Source organism: Aotus nancymaae, unplaced genomic scaffold, assembly GCF_030222135.1.
Source record: "Aotus nancymaae isolate 86718 unplaced genomic scaffold, 86718_ANA_hifiasm-v0.15.2.pri h1tg000025l, whole genome shotgun sequence".
NCBI lineage: Eukaryota > Metazoa > Chordata > Mammalia > Primates > Aotidae > Aotus > Aotus nancymaae.
Window position 1 is genome coordinate 39,533,667 of NW_026988438.1, and position 22,510 is coordinate 39,556,176.

Consider the following 22,510-nt stretch of genomic DNA (forward strand, 5'->3'; position numbering starts at 1 on the left):
CACAATGTTAACATACATCAGAGCATCCCACCGTACCCCATAAGTATATAATATGTACAATTATTGTCCATCAATTAAAAATAAAATTCATCCCATTTACCCTGATTTGATCATTAAACATTATATGCATATATCGAAATATCACATATACCCCTAAAATATGTACAACTATAATGTATATTTGCAGGACTTATTAATTAATTTTGAGACAGAATCTCACTTTGTTGCCCAGGCTGGAGTGCAGTGGAAAGATCTCAGCTCACTCCAACCTCCGTCTCTTGGGTTCAATCTATTCTTCAGTCTCAGCCTCAGCCTCCCGAGTGTCTGGGATTACAGGTGCCTGCCACCATATCCGCCTAATTTTTGTAGATGGGGTTTCACTATGTTGGTCAGGCTGGTCTCGACCTCCCGACCTCAAGCGATCCACCCACCTTGGCCTCAAGTGTTGGGGTTATAGGTGTGAGCCATCATGTCTGTACTATTTCCACAACTTACATGAACATGCCCTCTGAGGTCATTCGTCCAGCTTGAATTAAATAGGCTCCAAATCGAAACCCTGCTGCGTAGGCAAAATATATGAAGGCATGGCTGAATGCATAACAGATTCCAATAATCTGTGCTTTCTTCAAGGTATTTCTGGAATGTACAAAATTTACCATATAATGAGGCATGAATTATAGCAAGGTCAACTTAATAAATGTAGAGTAATAAATAGAGAGGACTTTGAAATGTTATAATTTAGTGGATAGGCATTTTTTGAATGATTAAAGAGAAAGTGATTTTTTTTACTACCAATAATTATTTGAGAAAAGACAGATAATACTATAATTCTTTTCTCTATAGTCATATACTCTGTAGTTCAGAGTAACAAATTTGACTTTATGTACTGTTAAATGAATGGGCAAAGTCTATGAAAGGATGGCTAGTGTAAGCGTTAGAGAGCTGGGTTAGCAGTATTTAGAAAGATTTCCTAAATCTCCATTATAATCTTTCATTAACAGAATAAATGGTTGAAATTAAAGGGCAGTGCCAACAACAAGCGTGAATACAAAGCTATCTTTCTGATAAAGTAATATAAAGAGCATCACTAAGTCAACGTGATAAGGAGGACTAGTTTAAATTAAAAGGAGTAAATGCATTCATTATGTATATATTTATATTTAAACGGTAAACTATTTTAGGGATTTAATGTAAAAGGTTGAGCAATCTTTTCTTTTCTTTTTTTTGAAAGAGAGTCTTGCTCTATTGCCCATGCTGGAGTGCAATGGCGCTATCTCTGCTCACTGCAACCTCTGCTTCCCAGGTTCAAGTGATTCTCCCACCTCAGTCTCCAGAGTAGCTGTGACTACAGGTGCGCCACCACACCCGGCTAATTTTTGTATTTTTAGTAGAGATGGGGTTTCACCATGTTGCCCAGACTGATCTGTAACTGCTGACCTCCAGTGATCCACCCACCTCAGTCTTCCAAAGTGCAGGGATTACAGGTGTGAGCCACTGCAGCTGGCCTACAATTTTATTTTCTTTCTTACATCTGTTATTTCATTAATATTCTTTTAGGAAAATAAGAAAAATGTGCCTACTTAATAACAGACAGTTAACGGTAATGTGAGAGGACCTGAAATATTTCTTCCAATTGTGCTTGCCCTCAATTTCTCTTCTAGTTTCCTCTTGGTGAAGTCATAAGGGAGATTATGACATGCCATTATCAGAATAGACTCAAGATCAAATGAATTAACAGGCAAACCACTGGAGTCATTCAAGAGTACTGCCTTTACAGAACAAAGTTAAATTTATGAAGTCAGTTATGAATCTACAATCACCTGTGTTGAGCCTGAAGCGTCTCTTCATACATTTGCTCAAAGGCTTTTTCCCTTGTTAATGACAATATAGTACGTATATTCTCCACAGCTTCAGTTGCTATCTTGTAAAATAGGACAATACAATATAGAAATAAAATTAGTAATGGTTAATCTTTTCCCATTTGTGAATTCCAGTCACTCACACTGGGGACATATTAAGTATATCAAATCAGTAAGTTTTCCTGACAAGTATTCTTAGCTTCCTTCATTCCCAGAAAATAAGATAGGAAAATGACACTCCAGGATGATAAGCTTAAGGAAAATGTCATATTGAGAAGATTAAGATTAAGTCCACTGATCTAAGTTTAGCCCCATTCAAGTTTTTACTGAATTTCAACTTAAACTTGTTGCATATATGGAAGGATAAAACATTAGTGAGCATTATGTTCACATGCAAAGGAACTTCCTACAAATTATGAAAAAATTCAAGTAAAAGATAGCAGAGGCCCGGCGCAGTGGCTCATGCCTGTAATCCCAGTACTTTGGGAGACCGAGGCAGGCAGATCACTTGAGGCTAGGAGTTTGAGTCCAGCCTAGCCAACATGGGGAAACTCTGTCTCTACTAAAAATACAAAAATTAACCAGGCATGGTGGCATGCGCCTGTAATCCTAGCTACTCAGGAGGCTGAGGCACAAGAATCACTTGAATCCGGAAGGCAGAGTTAACAGTGAGCTGAGATCACCCCACTGCACTCCAGCCGGGATAACAGAGTGAGTTTCCTCTGTTTAAAAACAAAAAAAAAGGCAGATATAAAGTAATCACATAGTTATTTTATTCTAGTCAAAAAAATGAAAATAGCAACCTAAAAGGTTTCAGGAACATTACTGGAAAGTAACATGGGATGTGGTTATAAAATTATTTATGAGATAAAGCCATTGCTTGTATTGATGTTTGTGAATATAAAAAAGATATTTAATTCAAATGTGATTAATACTTCTCTACTATATAAATCTTTATATAGTTTTATAAAAAGATTGCATAATTACGTGGGATTCAAGATGGAAGAGAGTTTTGGCTTATAACGCTTTTTGGACATGAGAACATGTGTTGGCTTGAAAGAGAAACTTCCTGTTTTCACATGCTGTTTCAGACTAACAGAGTTGGCTGTGAGACAGAGAAGACCCAGGTAGACACTTGGCCTTCTTTGAAGAAGCACTTGGGTTGCAGGAGGGAACTAGATTTCTGGACTGTGGTGAAGATACCAGGATTCTGCTCCCAATTTTTATGTTGGGTTGTTTTAAATTCTCATTAATTTCAAAATGGGCTCAAAGAAACCTCCATTTGTAACATTCCATAGTATACTAAGAAAATGGATAAGAACGCTGAAACCTTGTTTGAGGATAAACAGAAGGAATGAACATAAAAAAAGTTTGTGACCATTTTTCACAATTTAGAAAGGATGAATATTATTACAGACCCTTAGAAAACAGTCATTAAGAAAACTAAGCCATTCAAAGTCTTAAAAACTAAATATTTGATGATTTATCCAAATCTACACATGCACGTGAAGAAGGACCGATACATTCTATTAGTCTATATTCTAAATTGATGTTTGGTAAATTGACTTATTTAGAGCCATAGGGAAATGCCTCCGATTGCCTGTTTGATTAGAGTTGCTGATTGTGTAGTCTGAGATTACTCCGATGACAAATAAATGAAAAGTCAAAGGGCACATATACAATGAAAGCTCATGACATAAAAAATAAGATGAGGAAAACATAATTAATTAGGCCTCATTAATTTAGAAATTATATAAATTATTGCAATGTTTAAATTAGACAAGGAGGTCTAAACAATTGTTTACTGTCTCTGAGGCAAATATTTGCTAGGTAGTTCAGACTATACAGCACAAGCAAACATTCCAAGGGTCTTTAGCTTGTGCAAGAAAGGTGGAAAGGTCTAAGCATAAGGCAAACTAGTTTACAGTGAGTCATGTGCTTGGCATCCCTATTCATGAATATGTGTGGTATTTATGCTGTGCCAGTTGTGACACATTCACTGTGATACAGACTATAAAGGATATTAACGTCACTTTGCTATTCAGAGGATGTACACCAATGTAGTCAAGAGCTCTGAAACAGTATGAAACAGTATTAGGAGAGAAACATCTCTTTTTTTTTTTCTTTTTTTTTTAGAGGGAGGCACACTCTGTCACCAGGCTGGAGTGCAGTGGCTCCATCTTGGCTCATTGCAACCTCTGCCTCCCGGGTTCAAATGATTCTCCTGCCTCAGCCTTCCAAGTAGCTGGGATTACAGGTACCTGCCACCATGTCTGGCTAATTTTTTGTATTTTTAGTAGAGACAGGGTTTCACCAAGTTGGCCAGGCTGGTTTTGAACTCCTGACTTCAAGTGATCTGCCTGCCTTTGCCTCCCAAAGTGCTGGGATTACAGGCATGAGGAACATTTTAAAGACCTGGATGTGGAAGACTCCTTGTTTACGATTCAGCTGCTAAAGGGCTGTCATGAAAAATAGGGTTTGACCTCTACCAAGATGAAAGCCAAGAAGAGTAAGATAGAATTCCAGCAATAAACAAATAAAAAAGACAAGAAAAAAAGAAAAGGAAAAGAACTGCCCACCACCCGAGACTATCCAAGTACAGTAATGTACTGCCGGCCACTGGAGGAAAAGGCGATAGGAGGGAGATGGACGCTTGACAGGGGTGTTGTGTAAGGGGCTCCTGTTTCAGATGAATGGTTGTGTCAGATGATGTCTCTTTCAATTCTTAGATGTTATGATACCACAATAATGTTTCACTCAGTCTCTAATATACTAATTATTCATATGAATATAGTCGATCCTAAGAAGCTTGAATACCTGTATGTCAAGGCATTTTCCAAATGATTAAGTAAATTGTTCATTTATTGGTCCTGTCTCTAAAACCTTGTTTTCTATGTTATCAATATCAGTGCATTGCCTTGCATTCAGTAACTGCCTTATTACATATTTGTTTTGAAAAATAAAATATTCAGAATAATTGCTCAAGAAACTTGGATTATTCAATGAGCAGAAAATGGGGAAATGAGGAATGATGATGTTAGAAAACTTCCTCAGTAATAATGGCTGACATTAGTAAGTGCTTGCTGTCTTCCAGATACCATTCTAAGTGTTTTGCATATGACAACATTGTGTTTTGTGCAATATTCATAAAACTTTGTAAGTGAATACTCTTATTATTCCCACTTCACAGGTGAGAAAACTGAAGTCTACAGAGGTTGACATAACTTGTTCATATCACACATTCATAGGATAGAATCTGGATTCTAACCAGCTAATTAGACTGTAGAGCCTGTGCTCTAAATTATGTACCCTATTGCTATAACATATCTACCTTCTAGCCTAAATTGGTCTGTATGCATTTCTCTCTTATACAGATCACTTTACAGATTTCTAAGAGATGAAGTTAATATATCATAAAGATAGTAAACATGTCATATGGTTAATATATAGAGTTCTGTTTTTCTCTGAAAATGTTATGATGGTAATAACAGTCTTTATTTTACCTTTCCAGCACGCTTAAGTTCTTGCTTATCTTTGTTGGCAAATCCAGTCATTGCTGCGGTTTCAATCATTCCTGTCATGGCAAGTACTGGAGCAATACTCAGAATCAGGAGTGTCATCTCCCATCCATATATAAAGGAAATGATAACTGAAAGTCCCATGTTAGTTGCATTTTGTGTTAGGACACCAATCCTGGAACCTGTTGCCTATAATCAGATATATTTTGGGGAAAAAACTAAATTAACTTTAAATTTACAAGAGTTCCTATTACAATTCCTTGCAAAACAAGGTAGACTTTCTTTAAAAAAAATTAGACTTAAATTTATACCTTGAATTTATACTTTTAGATTAAATGAGATACATATTTAAAAAATGCCCCGAACTAAGGAAATATTATGCTTTATTTTTATGTCTTAATGTCCAATATTGAGATGTCCAAATTAACTGGATGTTAGTTTAGTGGAATACCATAGAAGACTGTATAGAAGCATGATAGGAACAGACGCTCTGAAATTAAATACTACCTCCTTAAAGGAGACTTTTATGTTGCTCTGAGACCTCTCCTTAAATTGTTTGGCAGGATTTTATACCCCAATGCAAGTTGAGTGTGTTGAAAACTGAATTTGCAGGATTTCCTTTGTCTTCCCTCAATGATTGATACACACCCACACTCTTCTTGTTTCCTTACACCGAAACACCCAGCAATAATGAAACAACTCACTTGTACATACACGTAGATCATCAACCCTAACTTACAGATAAATTCCTGGTAATAAAGGTGATATGTGAAAATGACAGAATCACAGTTACCATTACAAAAAGCTAAACAAAGAGTCTATCTTTAGTTAAGCATTTTTTACTATTTCCTGTTTTTAAAGTTGTATTCACATTTTCTAGGAATTTTCTAGAAAATGAATATTTTAATAATTAGTAGCATTAAAGTACCAGGTTTACACACATGCTTAACTGACATGTACTTAAAATTTAAGTATTTGGAAAGATGATTTGAGTTATGCATATACATGCTTTTTGAAGGTGTTGCATATTCTCTTTTGTGGAGAATAAAAAGGAAGAGAATGCTATGCTAGAGCTTACGTATTTACTACAATAGAATCTAATTCACCTTCCTAACGTTCTAAGGTGAATTATTAATTTTTATTTGAATGGAAAAATTTGCATTAGCGAACCTATAAAAATAAGACTTTTGTATATTTTTTATACATTTGCCTTTCACACAAATTATCTCTTTCTATTGGTGAAGATATTATAGTCATGCAAGGAATAACTCATGCCATCTGACTCAGTGCTTTTTGGAGTATGAAGCTTTGTGTTGGAGAGGCCAGAGCTGCTATGGAAAGGAAACCAACATGGACAGCAAACAGTAGGGCAGAAGGGAAGATACACTAAAAGGGCCGAAATAGGAGAAAGGTCAAAAGTAAACAGTAGCCATAATTCTCATATGATAGTTGGAGCTAATATATAAAGACACTCAAAAAATAGCCAACTTTTACTAGGCACTAAATAAGCACTTTACCATTACCATCTTATTTAATCTCACAACAATGCAAAGAGATGGATACTATCACTAGTCCTATACGATAGATGAGGAAACAAAAGTCGTAAGACAAAATAACCTGCCCACAGCCACACAGCTTGTAACTGGAGGATAAAGAACTCTTTGTTACCTGAATCATTTGGGATTAAGTGGCTGACCTGATATTCTATCATCCTTGCATACTTAGGGATGATGTTTTATAAACAAGAACATTCTCTCTCATATCCAAAATACCATGATCAAAATCAGGAAATTACATAAGTATCATTTAGTGCCTAGACTTCCTTCAGGTTTTATCAGTTGTCTCAATAATGTATTTTATAGTGAAAGGATATCTACACCGGAATCACACATTTCATTTAGGTGTTATGCCTCTTCAGTCTCCTTTAGTATGGAATTGTTCTTCATTCTTAACTTGACTTTTATGACCTTGACTTTTTTGAAGATGGTGAGCCAGTTATCTGGTAGAATATTTCTCAATTTTAGCTTATCTTATATTTCCTTGCAATTAGATTCAAATTATGCATCTTGGATAAGAATCTCCCAGAAGTGATGCTGTGTTCTTCCCATTGCATCCTATCAAGTGGCACGCAATTTTGATTGGTCCTCTTCCAGGCATCGTTCACTTGTGTAATTAATTACAATCGTTTCTTCCAGGCTTCTTCACTATGAAGTTGCTCTGTTTCCCTCTTTGTAATTAATAAATGCTTTGAGGCACTTCGAAGCTATATCAAAATCCAATTTCTCATCAAACTTTCAATTTATTTATTGCAGTAAGAACTAATGACTTTTTAATTTTTTCAGTGGTTTATAAATTGTTACTATCATCACTTATTTTGACTTAAATTATCCCAGAGGTAGCCAGTGGAAGTTCCTTCAAGTTGGCTTTGTCCCTTGACATGTCCCTATTATCAGTTTTTGAATATGTCTTTACTTTCTGACACAAAATGATTTTCCAGGTTCATCTTTTACTATCTCTGCCCTACTTCTGGAATCAGTCATTTCTCCAAAGATCCCTGGGTTCTTTTAGTGGAGAATTTTATTGAGAAGTCAAGATATGGTGCCAGTTGTATTCGTTACTACTGGAATGTCAGTGGCCAAACTAGAGAATATGTGTGTGTATGTGTGTGTGTATGTGTGTGTGTGTGTGTGTGTATTGACAGATACTTGCACACATTTACATCTATATTTGTTTTTCTATTTCTTGAAACTCGTAAGTCATATCAATATCAATCAATTCCAAGCAACATTGTAAGGTTATTTCCAGTTTTCTCCTTTTCCATATTTGCTATCCCCCTCGTCACAAGGGAAAGACCTGGCTCCCATTGTCTTTAATGGGTTGATTTATGTGATTAATCTCTCGGTGGGTAACCCATCTGCTCTCATGTCTCCTGCATCTCCCTTGCGTGGACATCCTCTTCACCCTGCTCTGGCTCTGCTTCCCTGCACTAGGCTGCCACCACACAGGGCTGTCGTCATATCGGCGCTGCAAAGCCCAGCCCTGCTTCTTCCCCCACACTGACAGAAGGCCAGCACTCTTAGCCACTTCATAGTAGTGTTGACTTGAATGATTAAGGATATTCATTAAAGTGTATACTTTGGATAAGATTTCTCTCATTCCCATTTTTGCACATTATAAATGGATTTCACTCAGTAAAGGTCTAAGAGGCAATATCAAGATAGAAAAGGAGTTGGGAAGCCGGGCGCGGTGGCTCACGCCTGTAATCCCAACACTTTGGGAGGCCGAGGCGGGTGGATCACGAGGTCAAGAGATCGAGACCATCCTGGTCAACAAGGTGAAACCCCGTCTCTACTAAAAATACAAAAAATTAGCTGGGCATGGTGGTGCGTGCCTGTAATCCCAGCTACTCAGGAGGCTGAGGCAGGAGAATTGCCTGAACCCAGGAGGCGGAGGTTGCGGTGAGCCGAGATCGCGCCATTGCACTCCAGACTGGGTAAGAAGAGCGAAACTCCGCCTCAAAAAAAAAAAAAAAAAAAAAAAAAAAAAAAAAAAGAAAAGGAGTTGGGAACATCATAGAATGAGGTAAAAGAAAATTATAAAAATACCTTCAAATATGTAGAATTATCTTTGTGACTTTTATAAGAACTACACATCTTATGGATCATCTTTCAGTGGGACGTATGATACTTAAGCAATAAACTGAAACATTAAGTTCCTTTAGTGCTGGGATTAAAAAAAAATGAGAGCCCCTATTTACCGGGAAAGACAGCTAGTATTGACCACACTTTGAAATATATTTTTTGTTCTGATCATGAAAACAGGATAATTAGAAAACGTTTAGATAATGTTAAAATTTGCATGCTTCCAGACATAAATACATGCATTCAGATTCAGTTTATTATGTGCATGCAGTTTTGTATCCTCACTTAATCCTTGCACATTATACTGAAAGCTTTTTCTTGGATCATTAAATATTCTCCAGAAATATTTGGATTGCCTTCAATTATCAGTTATTAAAAATAAAAATGTAATGAACATCTTTGTGAAAAATCTTTGTGCTCATTTTAAAAATGCCCTACTGTTAAATTTCTAACTGGAATTATACATTAAAAGGTATATACTCTTACATTCTTGATAGGTATCGCCAAATTGCTTCCCTAAAAGATTACATCGATTTTCACCAAACTATCAAAAAATTAGCATCTTCATTAAAAAATAACAATAACAAATTCTCCCTCTCTCCAGGGCTTTGCCTAATTCCTAAAAAGCTTTGTGGTTTCAGTTTCAAGACTGTATCTGGTGATGACTCAACCATTTTCCAATTTCTCACTAAAATATCTAAGAAAATTCCAAAAAAGTAAAACCTCAAAACAGCAAACACTCAAAAAACTATGAAATACTGAAAACTAAGATGGACAGATGGCCTGCTTAAGTGTTTGAGGGCATACACTAACTCTAAGAACCATGGGCCTAAATGGGCATGGCATTTGGCACATAATTCTGACACACACTTCATCCCCTGGAAGTTTAAAGACAACAAAGAGATAAATGAAGATGTATGTTATAGGCTAAATTGTGTCCTCACCCCTCACCCCACATTTATATGTTTAGGTCTATTCTCCAATTCCTCAGAATGTTACTGTATTTTGAGATAAGGTAATTATAAATAAATAAATTATAAATAAACGAGTAATTCAGTTAAAGTGAAATCTTTAAGGTGAGCTCTAATCTAACCTGACTGGTATTTTTTTCTTTTTTTTTGAGATGGAGTTTTGCTCTTGTTGCCCAGGCTGGAATGCAATGGTGCAATCTTGGCTCAAGGCAACCTCCATCTCCTGGGTTCAAGCGATTCCCCTGCTTCAGCCTCCTGAGTAGCTAAGATTACAGGCATGAACTATCATGCTCCAGCTATTTTTGTATTTTTAGTAGAGATGGGGTTTCTCTATGTAGGTCAGGCTGGTCTCAAACTCCCGACCTCAGGTGATCTGCCTGCTTCAGCTTGCAAAGTGCTGGGATTACAGGTGTGAGCCACCACGTCCAGCTTTGGTATTCTGATAAGAAGAGGAAATTTGGACATAGCAGACATTGCACACACAAAGAAGATCATATGAGAATGCAGACAGAAGACAGCCAACTACAGGCCAAGGCCTCAGAGAAAAACCCAATCATGCAGACATCTTGATCTTGCTCTTCTAGCTTCCAGACTGTAGGGTAATGAATGTCTGTTGTTGCAGCCCCCTAGTCTGTGGTCCTTTGCTGTGGCAGCCTGAGCTGACTAATACACTGCCCTTCCTCTTCTCCTTCCACCCCCACCAGAAGTTTCAGAGTCATATGGACTAGACAACTGGGTGAGACACTGTGGACCTTAAGTTCTTTGCATTGTCTGAGGCCTTCCATGTCTCTCCTTAAATACTAAATGCTTGTGGCGCGGGGTCATCTCAAGCTCCAGAGAGGAGGATCAGTCTGGAGTGTGGCATTCAGGTCAGGGATGTGCTTGTAAGCCTGGGCCTTGTCAGTGGGTGTGTGGCCATCAGGTCCTGGGAGTAGAGGAGATAGCTGGGGAATCGAGTAGTTGGCAAAAAGAGATTCCCTAAAGCTCTGGGATTTGCAATTCTTTAGAATGCCCAAGGGAAAGTTGTATTTGTAAGGGGCTGTAGGGATCAGCCCTCACCCACTTTGCTTTGATGAATGAGCCCCTAGATTGTCCAGTTTCTCTACTAGAGAAATGACAAGGCCTCCTGTTTTCAAATTTTGTTGCTTTTTATGACTCTAAAGCTCACCTTAAGAATAACCTTTCCTCTTTTCCAGGCCCATTCCTCTCCCTACTATGGTCTTTTGAATTGAATACATGTCTCCATAATTTATCTTTAATGTTTATTAATGCATATAAGTGTACCCATGGAAACTATATGGTAATATCTTTGTGTTTATCCCTTAAAATGTCCAAATCTGGGGTGTAATAAAAAAATTGGCCTTTGCCTTTGGTTCATGGAAAGTGTTCCTAAAAAAATACTAAATGCTCAGGCTAGGCACAGTGGCTCACGCCTGTAATGCCAGCACTTTGGGAGGCCAAGACGGGTAAATCACCTGAGGTCAGTAGTTCAAGACCAGCCTGGCCAACAGGGTGAAACCCTGTCTCTACTAAAAATACAAAAATTAGTCTGACGGCCGGGTACAGTGGCTGATGCCTACAGTCCCAGCACTTTGGGAGGCCAAGGCAGGTGGATCACCTGAGGTCAGAAGTTTGAGACCAGCCTGGCCAACATGGTGAAACTCTGTATCTACTAAAAATATAAAAATTAGCTGGAAGTGGTGGCACGTGCCTGTTGTCCCAGCTACTCTGGAGGCTGAGGCAGAAGAATCGCTTGAACCCAGGAGGCAGAGGTTTTAGTGAGCCAAAATATCACCATTGCACTCCAGCCTGGGCAACAAGAGCAAAACTCCATCTCAAAAAACAAAACATAACAAAAACAAACTATAGAGACAGAGAGTAACATCATGGTTTCTAGGAGATGGGGGTTCAGGGGATTGACAAGATATTGGTAAAAGGACACACAATTTCAGTTAGGAGGAATAAGTTTAAGAGATCTATTGTATATCATGATAACTACAGATAATAATATATAGAGCAGAAAACAAGCCTTAGTTGGACAAATTTACAAAGCTTGTGAAAATGTAAAGTGTTTAAAGCCTACAGTTATTTATTGTTATTATTTGTCAGCATATATTTTGTGGAAAGTAATTGAATTTATCATGCATTATTGGACCAGTAGTGTCAATGGTTAAATTCATTTGCTCTTTTAGACTTAACCATCTTCATTTCTTTATTTTTTTTTTTTTGAGATGGAGTCAGATGACTCCAGGTCAGAGTGCAGTGGCGTGATCTTGGCTCGCTACAACCTCCACTTCCTGAGTTCAAGTGATTCTTCTGCGTCAGCCTCCCAAGTAGCTGGTACTACAGGCGTGTGCCACCATGCCCAGCTAATTTTTGTATGTTTGCTAGAGACAAGGTTTCACCATGTTGGTCAAGATGGACTCCATCTTTTGCCCTCATGATCCACCACCTTGGCCTCCCAAAGTGCTGGGATTACAGGTGTGAGCCTCTGCACCCAGCACCATCTTCATTTCTGTGAGTTTTTGTCAAGGCAAATTTTTAACTTACCTTACCACACAACAGTTTGATGGCTTAGCAGTGGTAAAGTTTTTTGCAATATTATGAAGTCAGGACCAAGACTGACAAAAAAATTTTTTTCAGACAAGTTCTCACTTTGTCACCCAGGCTAGAGTGCAGTGGCACAGTTATGGTTCACTGCAGCCTTGACCTCCCAGGCTCAAGTGATCCTCCTGCCTTGGCCTCCTGAATTGCTGGGATTACCGGTGTGACCCACTGCACCTGGCTTGAAAACTTTTTAAAAAGAGCCATCCTTAACCACTGTTATCAAATACTGAATGGCTCTATTAGCTTCTGCTGTACATTTGATTATCTTTCTTAATCCAACCTAAAACTGCAAGACAAAACAACAATTATGTGCCAGCCTTATATTGTGGAAAAATCATTTCCATGACAACATTGTTTGAATCAAAAGTAATGTCAAGTTGTTTTATATACTTCCCATGTCAAAAAATTAAATCAAGAAATGAGGTTACCATTGTTCAGGTAATAACTAACTAGTAAACTCACTGGGCTCTTGGAATTCATAAATTAAGTAAATTTTTATGCTTTATTTGGGCAACATATTACAGCTCTGATGAGAAGAGTTCTAGGCCTTAGGATTGGATGTGTCAGTGGTATATCAAATGTACATTGTGGTGTCAATAACACACTGTCTTGTGGACAAAAATGAGATACGACTTTTGGTTGATGAAAAGGGATTATTAAAATGTACAGAAATAATGCCTTGTAATTTTATAGAATTGAGTCTCCAAAAGAATCTAAAATGGGGCCAGGCACGGTGGCTTATGCCTGTAATCCCAGCACTTTGGGAGGCCAAGGTGGACGGATCACGAGGTCAGGAAATTGAGACCATCCTAGTCAACATGGTTAAAACCTGTCTCTACTAAAAATACAAAAATTAGCTGGGCATAGTGGCACACCCCTGTAGTCCCAGCTTCTTGGGAGGCTGAGGCAGGAGAATTGCCAATCGCTTGAACCCAGGAAGCAGAGGTTGCAGTGACCCAAGATCATGCCACTGCACACCAGCCTGGTGACAGAGCAAAACTCCATCTCAAAAAATAATAATAATAAATAGAATCTAAAATGGCTTTTAGCTTTAATTAAACCACATATCACACAGAAAATAGTCTGTTGACAGATGTACTGGCAATAAGCCATTCCCTTGGGCTAAAGCAATATCAGTTAAATTGGTTGTATTCAGACAACTATTCTAGGAATCACGTTGTCCTATGACTCTATTTCACTAACATGTTTTCATCATGACTTTCAAAATACCAGATCTTTTAAAAATGTCCAGATGCATATCTTTACAGTCACAAGTTAAATGTTTCAAACTAAGATTTATTATTATTAAGGAGCTATTTTATGAACATTCATTCTAATATATTTGATAGAAATGTAATTGAAATTACATGATGAAGAAATTGAGATGGAGTATGACTTATTTAAGTCAATATGATAGGAAATATGACCCCCAATTATTATTTCCTAGCTCGTCTTTATGCTAGAGTGTCCTTGTGAGGAAGAATTCATTTGTGAACAAATAAGATTGGTAAACAATCTTCCTTTTATAGAAAAACTATTCACTGAAATTGAATATGAATCCATCTTTATATGGCAAAGTAAGAGTGTTTGTAAATTACATGTTACTAGACACGGTCTCACTCTTGAAACCTTTCTTTGGTTGTTTTACTCCTTAATTTAATTTTTAAAATTAGGTTTTTAAAATATAGAGATGGGGTCTCACTATGTTGTCCAGGCTGGAGCACAGTGGCTACTCACAGGTACCATCCTCTTGTATATTGATCAGCATGAAAGTTTTACATACTCCATGTGCAACCTGGGACAGTTTGCCCCTTGTTTTACTTTTTAAATTCAGCAACTTTAAAATCTTTCATCAGGATTCCAACCATTAATAAACGATTGAGCAATAAATGCTCTAGCTTCTAGTTCTAATGCAAAAAGAAATGATTTGACTTGTCTAGAAGTTATTATGAGACCAGCACTTAATAACTGCCATGATAAAGTTTCAAGTGATAAAATGATATTAGTCAGGTGCTTATAATCAGGGTGAGAACAATTTCCAATAACTTCCCTCAGAGACAATACTATTTATTAGAAACAATTAATAAATGGAAGGACAGTAATGTTGGGTCTTTCAGTACTAATTTGGTTTTTCAGTTGAAGCAAATATTGCTAGAAGAGATTCTCACATATTAATATAACTGCTGGGAAGAATGCCTGTTTCACTACAAAGATTCTGAAAAGATTTGAAAGATAAGTAGCAAGAGACAAACATTAATACAGTAAAGAAAAAATAGCAAATTTTGTGGGGTGGGAATTCAAATGGAATTATAGGGATTGATATTTCTGCTTAGAGCAGCAAACCATGGAATTCCTAAACCCAGAAGTCAAACAGATAATTATATGGTGCTAGGGAGATTAATGGTATATCCATTATTTTATTATTAAGTGAAATTCTATCCATGATCTTTTCATGTATGCCAGTAAAATTGAACTCCTCAGCCCTATTTTAAAATCTAAATCCTATCTAACAAAATTCTAGAAGCTTGCCCTCAAAATTAACAAATAGAATTTCAGGAAGAGATGAAGATGTACCCTTTCCTCTTGAGCTCTTTCTCCATCATAAAATTAGGTTTCTAAACCAAAATGAATGCTTGTGAATATTCACAACTGTAACCCACTTATTCTATTCTCTGATAATAGAAATCCGATCATGCAGGTATGTATATGTTAAACAAAGAGGTCTTGCAAGAGTTAAAAAAAAAAAACAAAAAAAACTTAGAATGGTTGCCATGTCCTGTGGAAATAATCTCTAAAAGAAATAGACAATTCTGATGGGTTTAGTTGACAATTTGTTGCTCTGCTAACAAAGGTGTAAGCAACATCTCAGCATTTTTAAATAGAATAAATACTTGTAAGATTTTTCTGCCATTCAGAGGTGAATTATTGACATTTTCCTTTTCTCCCAAATGCATGGTAAGGGAAAACGGGAACGCTATAATTCTACCAGAATTCTTATTTTAACAGAGATGGAAAGCTTTATCTTACTTCCATTTAAAGTAGGAAACCTTGATTTCTGCTGCTTTTCTCAGTTAAGATCCCATTTGCTATACAAAGGTGAATTTTGTTAAAATAATTAGAAGAAAATTAACAAATTATTATTTACCTCTTCTACACTGTTCTACTCCCCACACATATTTAAGCGTGACTTTGACATACATTATGCTGGTCATTCCATCACTAATTATGAATATATATAAATATTTGCTTACGCATTTTACTGGTCATGTTTACACAATTATTTTTATCTTTTATAACAACTAGTACAGAATCGTTTCTGGATGCACACATGACTTTGAATTGTTAGACATTATTTTAATTAAAAACTTATTTTCTGGAGGAAGGAAAAACTGAAGCTTTTTCTTACATTAAAACTCTTAAAGTGTGTGTGTTTTCATTTCACTATTTTTTCTTATCTATTTAATTCTGAGCTCTTTTTCCTAACTTATTCTTGATCTCTTCTTTAGTCCTCTAGTTATCCTAATACATGTACTAAATATTCTCTATTTTTGGTTACAAATATCCAGAACAGAAAGGCTTCCTTTCATCTTTCACTGAGAGTTACCTGTTAACCATGAGACTTACCTGGCCTCATTAATTATGTGGGACATCTCAGCACAGCTCACATATATGCACAGAGACATGTGTGCACACCACATACATACATTATTTAAAAATAAAAACAATATACATACTCCTTGAATTTGTGCTATATCTATGGCTAATATTGTTGTCAAGGCTCCCGTGCTGTTTTCTTTCTCATCAAACCAAGCAATATCCTAGAGAAAAGGAGAATTAACATAGGGTTGTCAAAAACCATTATTTTCTCTGACTAGTGATTTTTCTGCTGTAAGTCAGAAGATATTTACCTGCCTCCTCACTCACAGGTACTTAATTCCTATAAATAAAATGGATCAAATGACTTTTGCTTCTTTTTTCATGAAGATCTATGTTTATATATTAGCTGAATAACTTAAGCCCAAGAGCTTGGACTTATTACTCATTACCATGTTGTATAATAATCAATGTTAAATTTAAATTAAAACGGTCATTTTAAATCATCAAGTGATTTGTAATTTTACTCCAAAAGTCATTGTGAAGAGTGGACACACTTCAAAAGGCCGGAGTGGGAGGCCAAGTTGGGAAGATTGTTTTGAGTCCAGGGGTTCAAGACCAGCCTGGCCAACATGGCAAAACTCTGTCTCTACAAAACCACAAAAATTAGCTGGGCATGGTGGTGTGCACCTGTAGTCCCAGCTACTTGGGAGGCTGAACTGGGAGGATTGCTTGAGCCTGGGAGGCAGAGGTTGCAGTGAGCTGAGATTGCACCACTGCACTCCAGTTTGGATGCCAGAGTGAGATCCTGTCTCACCAAAAAAAAAAAAAAAAAAAAAAAAAAGTAAGGCAGTAAATCACTCAATTTAGAAATATTTTCAAAACTTTCCACCTAAACTAACTAATGATAAAAAGTCTGTCTCCTTCTCTTTAGGAGCCACATAATAAAGACTTTCTCTGACGTTTCACAGTACCCCCTAGAACTTACAGGTGTCTCCATGAGCTCAGGGTCCTAGATGCTCAAAGGGCATCCTGTAGAGATTACAGTCTGCACCACACAGTAGCCACTTTGCAAGCGCAATCCCAGGCAAGAGCCAAACATCGTGTGAATACACAGCAGCAACAATAATAACCACAGCACTGCTGAACTGAAAGACATTACCTGCTTTTGATTGTGTACTCTCTCTCCAAAATTAAGATATTGTATATGTTTTCTAATTGGTTCTAGATTTCAACATGACATGGAATGAACAGATAATTTTTAGATACAGTATAAGGTAAAAAATGTGAAAAGAATTTATTAGTGAATATTACATTCCCGATTTTATAGTAACTTGCTGTAAAACACCATAATTAGGTACATATGCGATTAATCTTAGTCATTATCGGATGTTCAGTGGACAAGATGTCTGAAACTGCTTTTCAGCAAGGCACCAATTGTGTACTCCAGGGACTGTTTTCCAGCATAGGCAATATATGTGAAAACATTTAGCAGTGTTTCTGGCACTTAGGTGGTGAGTAAAAATTAGCTTGCATCCTCTCTTCCTGACAGGAATATAATTATCAGAAAGGCCATCAGGATTTTGATACTGGTAGATATCCAGTTTTTTCCTGCCATTAGTTCTACTTGAAATAAAAATACAGTAAAACTATGTAAAGTGCTTGGCATGTATTCTCTCATTTAATCATTACAACAACTCTACGAGATAGATAATGTGATTACTCACATTTTAGAAGCAAAAATACTAAGGTACTTAGAGGTACTTAGAGATTAAGTAATGTGTCCAAGGCAACATAGCTGGCAGGTGCTGAAGGCAGGATTTAAACCACACCAACCAGAGGCCAGAGTTTTTAATTTTTTAGTTTCATTTTTTCTTGAATTTGCTTCTATTAAAGATGGATTTTATTGTAAGTGCATAGTGTACCTTAAGATATTGCCTGGCACAGTGTTAGCAAGCAATTAAAAAACTAAGCAACCATAACATAAAGATAGCTTCTGTAGTTTGAGGGAGAAGTGAGGTTCTGTTGAAAGTCTTGTAACTCATTGGTTAAAAAAAATGTCCATGGGGCGCAGTGGCTCACGCCTATAATCTCAGCACTTTGAGAGGCTAAGATGGGCAGATTGAAGTCAGAGGCTCGAGACCAGCTTGGCCAACATGGTGAAACCCTGTCTCTACTAAAAATGTAAAAAAAATTAGCCGGGCGTGGTGGTGCTTGTCTGTAATCTCAGCTACTCAGGAGGTTGAGGCAGCAGAATCGCTTGAACTTAGGAGGCAGAGTTTGCAGTGAGCCCAGATCACACCATTACACTCCAGCCTGGGCAACAGAGCAAGACTCCATCTCAAAAAAAAAATAAAGAAAAATCCATTAAACGTAACACTGATTGTTTAGTTAGCCTCAACTTATATTTCTTATTAAAAAATGAAATTATTATTTTTTAAACTTTTAAGTTGAAGAGTACATGTCCAGATTGTGATACAGGTAAACTTGTGTCATGGGGGGTTTGTTTTAGAGATTATTTAAGTTTTTAATCAATTATCTTATTCTGCCTGTCATATGACTGAAGAATTACAGTTGAGTTTCATGACCTGTTTCTCATGCTCCAGGACTCATTACCTCAAATCCTTTTGGAAGTAGCTTAGGTACATTTTGAGGCTCCTTAGTGATCACCATCAATGCTATCATAATTTAAAGAATCCCAAGAAGCCTTAGCCAATCTAATTTAGAGGGAAATGGGGAAAAATAAACTCCTTACATGTTAAAAAAACTCAATAGCTCTATAGGTAACTATTTATCATTAAGAATTGTAAACTTAGCTTTGAAACACAATGAACAATGAATTATTTACAATGATTGAAGTCAGCAACACTTAGAACATTCTTTTTAACAGGAAGAATCTAAAGTAATCACATAAAATATGGATTTTATACCTACAAAAATACCATACCTGTTTCTATACATACCTCTACCTCAAATGAGGCTTCACAATGCTTATAAAAAGCACTGCAAGCCTCAGCACAGTTGCTAAGCCTTAAAAATTCTCATCTTAGTACAAAAATCAGGTAATAAGAGTTAGGTAAAACTGCATGCTAGGAGCTTCCCATACTATAGACAAAGCAAAATTGTGAAGATGCTTACAAAGAAAGGGTTAAATATACTGCAATATACTACTCTTCTTTTTCTCCAATTTTAAAAGGTAAAGCTAAGAATCAAAAGGAGTGCTGACAGATGAAGAGGGGAAAGAAAACCTATGCGGATATTTAATACCACGTACTAAACGTCATAGACTTTCTGTGCATGTCTTTGTAAGTATGAGCATGAGTTTTTAAAGCCCAGAGTTTATGGCATATAGATTGGAGCATCCTTATGAGCAGAAGCTACTTTATTCAAAAATGTTACAGTCCTAATGTTCACATGACTAATGCTAGACAGAGGATTAATGCCCAGTATTATAACCGTCAGAATACTAGATTAACAACAGTTCCTCTCATTAAACTGGCTCATGGCCTTGCGATTCTTCCACTAAAAGCATTTCGTGAACAGAAAGGAAGTTCAAAGTAATGCTTGGAAAAATTAAAATTTATATTCTTCTGTATAAAAACAAACATTTAGGGATTCAGGAAACATTTTCAAAGGTATCTAGAAATTTAAAATAAATTTATTTGAACAGGGAAAAAGATAAATTTTAAAAACGAAACATAAATGAGCAGAAATTGTCAACAAATGTGAAATATAGTATTAGTTAATTAAAGTCTCAACTTATTTCATGGAAGATTTGTGGCAAAGACATAAAGTATTCATAAATTTTAAAATAATAATGAGGCCAGGCGTGGTGGCTCACGCCTGTAATCCTAGCACTTTGGGAGGCTGAGGCAGGTGGATCACCTGAGGCAGGAGTTCAAGACTAGCCTGGCCAACTTGGCGAAATCTCGTCTCTACTAAAAATACAAAAATTAGCTGGGCATTGTGGCAGGTACCTGTAATCCCAGCTACTCGGGAGGCTGAGGCAGGAGAATCGCTTGAACCCGGGAAGTGGAGGTTGCAGTGAGCTGAGATACACCATTGCACTCCATCCTGGGTGACAAGAGTGAGACTCCATCTCAAAATAAATAAATAAATAAAATAATGTACAAGTTTAACATGAGAAGTATGTGCTGGCATCAAATTGATTTATGATCCTACAAGTAGACTTTTGTTTTTCTGGATTAAGAAGTGTCTCAAAATGTGGAACACGAAGCAGAGATGGGACCTTTTTGAACAGAAGGTATAAGGTCACCGAAAGATTTAGAGCATCGTGTTGCCAGGGAAACCTCCAACTTGCTCCCCTGCACTTTGTATCTTGCAGCTCCCTAAAGTACAGTTGTTGCATGGCAGCCTTCAGAGAACTGCTCCTAAAAGTCCCAAGATTTAAAAATGGGATTTGATGACTCAGTTGGAGTGACAGTAACTCTATTTCTGAAAAGAAATCACCCAGGCAGGAAGCTATTTGCTCCTGCCTGGTGAGCTTTGGTGACAGAAAGTGAGGTGAAGGGCTACTAATGATTACTGGCTTTCAGGGTAACCCAATACATTTTAGCCTCATGAAAGAATTTTAGAGGTGCCAGTCTGAGACATTCCTTCCATTTGCCTCCAAGACTCACTTCTCAAGATTACTACTTGATCCACCTATTTTTAGTTATTTCACAGAGGTGACTGATCATCTGCATGAGGCAGGCAGACCTGGCAGCTAGGCCGATGTTATGTAAGTTCAGGACTCTTCTGATAAAGGCAGAGATTGGCTGCTTTAAGAAGTATAGAGTCAAAAACTTAAGCTATGCCCATGGATTAGAACTAGAGAAATTAACAATTCCTTTTTGGATACGTTCCCAAGATATGGTAGCTCTTCTCCTTTTGTTTTAATTTGGCCTTCCCTTCTGAACCCGGAACACTACCTCACTCATTAAAAGAAAGATTTGTCAAGATGAATGCAAGGAACAATGAGTAGATCCTACTTTTTTTCTTTAAGCTGTATTTTTGAACATCACACTTTTGGACTTGCTTCTTTTAGAAAAATATAAGACTTCTGACATCAGATTTTGCTGCTCAGAACAAAAACAGCGTGCTTTCAAAGGATCCAAAAAGAAAAATTATGTCAAAAATTCACTTGAGACAGAATTAAAGCTAGATTGTTTTTCAACAAATTTTAAATACAATAAGAAAAATTCAACTTAACACTGACCTGGTATAACATGGCTTTGAAGGCCAAGTGTCTTAATCTCATGGTTAAAATTTCCCCTGCTCTGCCATAAAATAATCCCTGAAAAACAAACAAACAAACAAAAATATACGTTCTTTTCCTTTGTAACATTTAGTTGATATATTTTTAACTCAAATAGAAAGAATGACAACAAAAAGTAATCACGCCGAGGCTTGTTTTTTTTTATTAAATGCTTACCTGCATGAAATAACTGACAAAGCAAATAACACCCAAAATGATGAATATCATGGAATAAATTTCTGCATCACGCTTTAATGTGGTTCTATCATTATTTCCAAACATCTGAAAAGGAATATATTTTTTTATCAGGTGTTTGGAGGGAAATATAAAAGAAACAGAAAAAAATAAAAATTTCTGTATATCAGGCGTTTTAAAATTCTCTCTCCCTCTTTTCTTTCCTTCCTTCCTTCTTTCCTTCTTTCCTTCCTTCCTCCCTTCCTCCCTCCCTCCCTCTCTTCCTTCCTTCCTTTTCTCTCTCTCTCTCTCTTTCTTTCTTCTTTTTTTGAGACAGAGTCTTGCTCTGTCACCCAGGCTGGAGTGCAGTGACATGATCTCTATCTCGGCTCACTGCAACCTCTGCCTCCCAGGTTCAAACAATTCTCATGCCTCAGCCTCCTGAGTAGCTGGTATTACAGGTGTGTACTACCACACCTGGCTAATTTTTATGTTTTTAGTAGAGATGGGGTTTCACTATATTGGCCAGCCTGGTCTCGAATTCCTGACCTCAAGCGATCTGCCTGCCTCAGCCTCCCAAAGTGTTGGGATTACAGGCATGAGCCACTGTGCCTGGTTTAAAATATATTTCAACATAAAAATAAAACTACACACATATCTGTGGAAAAAAAGTGCACCATTATGCTATCATCTGCATTCATTATCTATGATAAAAAATCACTTGCTTTTAATTCTCTTACTTAAACTGTGTAAATATGAGATCTGAAAAATGAGTCATCTATCTGTTATTATTATCACAGTATATTTCCAAAGAAACTACCAGTTTGTTTGAATTATTATTTTGAATAATTTTGGATCCCTCAAGTTTCTTAGTATTCTTCTAGTTAAG

At 36.9% G+C, this 22,510-nt stretch overlaps 1 protein-coding gene across 1 annotated transcript in view; it reads right to left on the minus strand.

Moving 5' to 3' along the window:
- ABCB5 (ATP binding cassette subfamily B member 5) overlaps window positions 1–22,510 on the minus strand; it is a 112,361-nt gene that overhangs the window by 27,070 nt on the left and 62,781 nt on the right. The window contains exons 17-22 of the mRNA XM_012447735.2: window positions 21,625–21,729; window positions 21,409–21,486; window positions 16,331–16,414; window positions 5,363–5,566; window positions 1,821–1,921; window positions 496–636 (exon numbers count right to left, since the gene is read on the minus strand). Coding sequence (XP_012303158.2) covers window positions 496–636; window positions 1,821–1,921; window positions 5,363–5,566; window positions 16,331–16,414; window positions 21,409–21,486; window positions 21,625–21,729 — 713 coding nt within the window. The remainder of the gene's footprint in view (window positions 1–495; window positions 637–1,820; window positions 1,922–5,362; window positions 5,567–16,330; window positions 16,415–21,408; window positions 21,487–21,624; window positions 21,730–22,510) is intronic.